We start from the raw sequence: 4,662 nt of genomic DNA on the forward strand, positions 1-4,662 counted from the left end.
AGCACACTTGTAAATAACCTTTGTCTTTTCTCATGTTAATCTATTGTCAGTTAATTTGCAAGCCCCCAAATATTGGACCAAAGGTGGAAAAGGAAAAGTTTTTTTCCCAACATAACCTTGTGATGTGTTATGAACCACTGGGCCCTAGCATTTTACTTAGTAAAGTGGAGCGAAATGTCACATTTCCTCACAAACAGCTTCCCAGGACAGATATGACAAGTAGTTGGCTCTGGATTGTGTGTTTATGAATTACATACTTAGGGAATTTTCAAATGCATGCTTTTTAATATTAGGAAGTGACCTCTTGTTACCTCTTCTGGTCATTAAATTCTAGAAGAGATCAATGTGACTTGGGGGAATGAGCATTGAACTTCGAATGAAAAGACCAGAATTTGAGTCTGGTTCTACAACGTGATACCTATTTGACCTCTTTAAGTTTCATTAGATTCACCTTATGAAATTGCAGATAGTGGCCAGGCGCAGTGGCTCACGCCTGTAATCCCAGCACTTTGGGAGGCCGAGGCGGGCAGATCACCTGAGATCAGGATTTCAAGACCAGCCTGGCCAACATGGTGAAACCTCATGTATACTAAAAATACAAAAAAAAAATACCCAGATGTTGTGTTGCATGCCTGTAATCACAGCTACTTGGGAGGCTGAGGCAGTAGAATTACTTGAACTCAGGAGGTGGAGGTTATAGTGAGCCAAGATCGCACCACTGCCCCCCAGGCTGGGCGACAGAGCGAGACTCCATCTGTGAAAAGAAAAAGGAAATTGCTGATAGTTATCTGGTTTTGATCCACAAAAATGGTGGCAATTTTGTATGATTTAACCTAATGATTTCTTTATTAAATTAGGGCTTAAATTAGATGATGAAGATGTTGGTATTCTATAAATTCTAAAGCCCTATACTATATATGTAGAAAAAAATTATTTTTCTCTTAGGCTAGTAAGCGTAGAATAAAATTAGTATATTAGATATTGCATTAAAGTCCAATAACAATGGCTTTTGCATTATATACTGTTTTGGATTCTGTCCTATACCTTTGTACATGTTGATGTCATGTTAAAAACAATTTGAGGGCTTTGGAATAAAGGTACTACAGAAATACAAGAAAATAAAATGGTTTTCCTGGACCAGATGTATTACTTGAGATACTTTTAAATATCTGTAGTCCACTGGACAACTCACTCTAAATAAGGATTAATCAACTTCGTATTATTTGTATTATAGGAAAATAACGACTCTGAATGGTATAAAAATAATACAAGTTTCCTGTGGACACTACCACTCCCTGGCATTATCAAAAGGTAAGAAACACTTTTTGGATCTGAGTGTGATTAGGAAGTAATTTTTTGAATACTGTTTTAATAAAGAAAAGGGAGTTTGGGCTTCAAGGGATAATAAATTATGAGAAAGTGACTAGGAAATATATAGGGAAACCAATGGAAGATAAGGGATATTTTAGTAAGATTTGTGTATGCAGACTTATCTCAGTGCTGCTTCATCGTCTTCAGTGATAAAAGTTACTCTTCTCTCCCTGGTACAGTAGAGTGGAGATAACTCCACAAAGGGAAACTTATGCCCTGCTTTTAGGCAGATAAGAGAAGGGCAGACACCTCTCCCTGCATCTCTTAACTCTCAGTTGCTTTCAACTCAAAACAGTCCTTACGCCAAAGTAGCATATTCTTGTGTGGCATATCCTGATCCCCTTCAAAGGACTGTAACATTTGTATGTTTCTCAGGTGATGTCTTATGTATCATTGCAACTGTGCCATGGTTTATGGACAGCTAACATGTATTGGTCGCCTTCTATGTGCCAGCTGCCATGTTAAATGCTTTATGTGTGTTTTTTCACATAATTACCTTACAAACACAGGAATTGGGTGGGGCATAGTGGCTCACACCTGTATTTCCAGCACTTTGGGGGGCTGAAGCAGGAGGATCACTTGAGGCCAGGAGTTTGCGACCAGCCCGGCCAACATAGTGAGATCCTGTCTCTACAAAAATTTGAAAGATTAGCTGGGCATGGTGGTGTGCACCTGTAGTTCCAACGAATCACGGGGGCTGAAGTGGGAGGAGTGCTTGAGCTCAGGAGTTTGAAGCTGCAGTCAGCTATGATTGTGCCACTGCATTCCAGCCTGGGCGACAGAGTAAGTCTGTTTCTAAAAAAGAAAAACAAACCAACAAAAACAGGAGCAGGGTATGATTTATATCCTCATTTCAGAAATGGAAAAAATTGGGTTCAGAGACTTTAAATAATTTACCCACAGTTACACACTAAGAAACAGAATAGTCAGGATTTGAATCTATAGTGTTTAGGTCTCAACCCTAAGTGCTTAACTACTACACTGCACTGACTACAGGTCCAGGGCATATCCCATGGCCATTGTGTGATTCCTTCTACCTGTCATTTCTAGGTCTTTGATCTTGGGCAAGTTACTTAACTTGGCTGAGTCTCAATTTTCTCATCTGTAGGAATATTGATACCTAACTTGCAGGTTATTTAGAAGATTCAGTGAGAAAAGATACTCTGCGTACCTTGTACAGTCCTGAGCATATACAGAGGCACCATAAATAGGAGCATCTTTTCCTTCCTCACTCTCCTTCTTAATTATGGACATGATGTGAATTCTTTCCTTGGGGTACTGACTTGCCTTCGCATTCATCTGGACTGTAAAGGCTGGTCAGAGCCTAGGCATTCAATGATTTGCTATGGAGAAAGGTGAGTTCTCATAGACCTTCGTGAGAGTTTGACGTTTTATATTGTGCCCTCAAAATTATTTTCAGTGTCAGAAATTACTTTAGAAGAGTTAAAAAATAAAAGATGTAATAATTTATTTAAAAACCTCTGAGATGTGTTAGCATGTGTGTTAGAAATTACTTTAGAAGAGTTAAAAAATAACAGGTGTAATAATTTATTAAAAAATCTCTGAGATGTGTTAGCATTTCACTGGGTGTATACTTAGGCATTAGATAAGCTTAGATTCGATTTTTTTTTTTTTCTGGTTGTGTGCAGTGGCTCACACCTGTAATCCCAGCACTCTGGAAGGGGATCACTTGAGGCCAGGAGTTTGAGACCAGCATAGCCAACATGGTGAAACCCTGTCTCAACTTAAAATACAGGCTGGGCACGGTGACTTATCCCTGTAATCCCAGGACTTTGGGAGGCCGAGGTGGGTGGATCACCTGAGGTCAGGAGTTCAAGACCAGCCTGGCCAACATGACAAAACCCCACCTCTACTAAAAATACAAAAATTCACTGGGCATGGTGGCAAGTACCTGCAATTCCAGCTACTCGGGAGGCTGAGGCAGGAGAATCACTTGAACTTGGGAGGCGGAGGTTGCAGTGAGCCGAGATTGTGCCATTGCACTCCAGCCTGGGCGACAGAGCGAGACTCATCTCCAAAAAAAAAAAAAAAAAAGGCAGATTAATAGGAGAAAAGGCATATGTATTTATTAATATGCATGAGGGAGAACCGCAGAGCAATTACCCCAATGCCCCAGTGGGGTAGAGAAGCTTATGTACCATCTCGAGGCAGGGGTGGTCCTGTTGTGTAGATGAAGCCCTACAGCAGCCCTCAAAGAGAACAGATGGTGAATGTTTCTTCCAGACCTTTAGAGGTGTGGGACTCTCAGTTAATCTTTCCTAGATCAGACACGGGAGGGCCTCAGAGAAAGCCTGCCTGCATCAATGCAGATTTTCTGTACGGGTGCAAATCTCCCTCACAAATGACAGCTTTTTAGCTATTCTTGTACTTCCAGCACTACTGAATAGCGATCTTGAAATAACGTTAAAGAAGTGGGATGAAATATATTGGTTTTGTACCCCTTCAAGAGTAAGGGGAGAGAGAGTGAGTACCTGGGTGGAAGGAAGGAGTCTTTCTAGTTTATAAGGTGGTCAGGGAAGATATCTCTTATAAGGTGACATGTGAGCAGGAACCAAATGAAAAGGGAGGGAGAGAGATAGGATGCTAACCATGAAAGAATTACCCAGACACAAAGGCCATGAGGTTGGGGCATGCTCAGAAGTGTACTCCAGGAATAGCAAAGGGTCTTGAGAGAAGGGAGCAGGGGGAGATGAAGTCTGGGAAGTGGGGGTGGGCCAGACTGGTGATGTGGGGTCTGTGATGGGAGTTGGTCCTTCATTGAGTGAGATAGCAAGCTCCTGAAGTATTCAATTGGACTTACATTTTTAAAAGGATCACTCTGGCTACTCTTTGGAGAACAAACTGCTGGGGTCAAAGGTTGCCTTGGGGAGATCAGTGAGGTGCTATCGTCATTTTCCAGGAGAGAAATGTTGGTGACTTGGCTAAGGTGGTATCAGTGGAGAGGTGAGAAATGGTGGGATTCTGGATAGATTTTGAAGGTAGAAGTTTTGAATTTGCTGGGCTGACAGGTGTAAGAGAGAAGAGTTAAGGATGACTCTAAGATTTTTGGCCTGAGCAGCTGAAAGAACACAGTTGCCCTTAACTGGAGGGAGAAGAGTGAACATTGTTTGAAGGCATTTTTGAAGGTGACCTGGACCGCCCTGCTTGCCTTTAGTTGGGATACTTTAATCTCATCTTTTTCTTTATCTCTGTTTTACCTTTTAAAGATTTGTAAAATTAAATAGAAGTAGAATAGAAATAGAAGGAAATCCTACCATTTGCAACTTGGAG

At 41.2% G+C, this 4,662-nt stretch overlaps 1 protein-coding gene across 1 annotated transcript in view; it reads left to right on the plus strand.

Moving 5' to 3' along the window:
* The window catches only part of LOC105527293 (probable E3 ubiquitin-protein ligase HERC6), a gene marked incomplete at both ends in the record, with an annotated part of 47,201 nt that overhangs the window by 1,429 nt on the left and 41,110 nt on the right, over window positions 1-4,662 (plus strand). Inside the window, one exon of the mRNA XM_011963586.1 lies at window positions 1,235-1,311. Coding sequence (XP_011818976.1) covers window positions 1,235-1,311 — 77 coding nt within the window. The remainder of the gene's footprint in view (window positions 1-1,234; window positions 1,312-4,662) is intronic.

Source organism: Colobus angolensis, unplaced genomic scaffold (genome assembly GCF_000951035.1).
Source record: "Colobus angolensis palliatus isolate OR3802 unplaced genomic scaffold, Cang.pa_1.0 Scaffold615, whole genome shotgun sequence".
NCBI lineage: Eukaryota > Metazoa > Chordata > Mammalia > Primates > Cercopithecidae > Colobus > Colobus angolensis.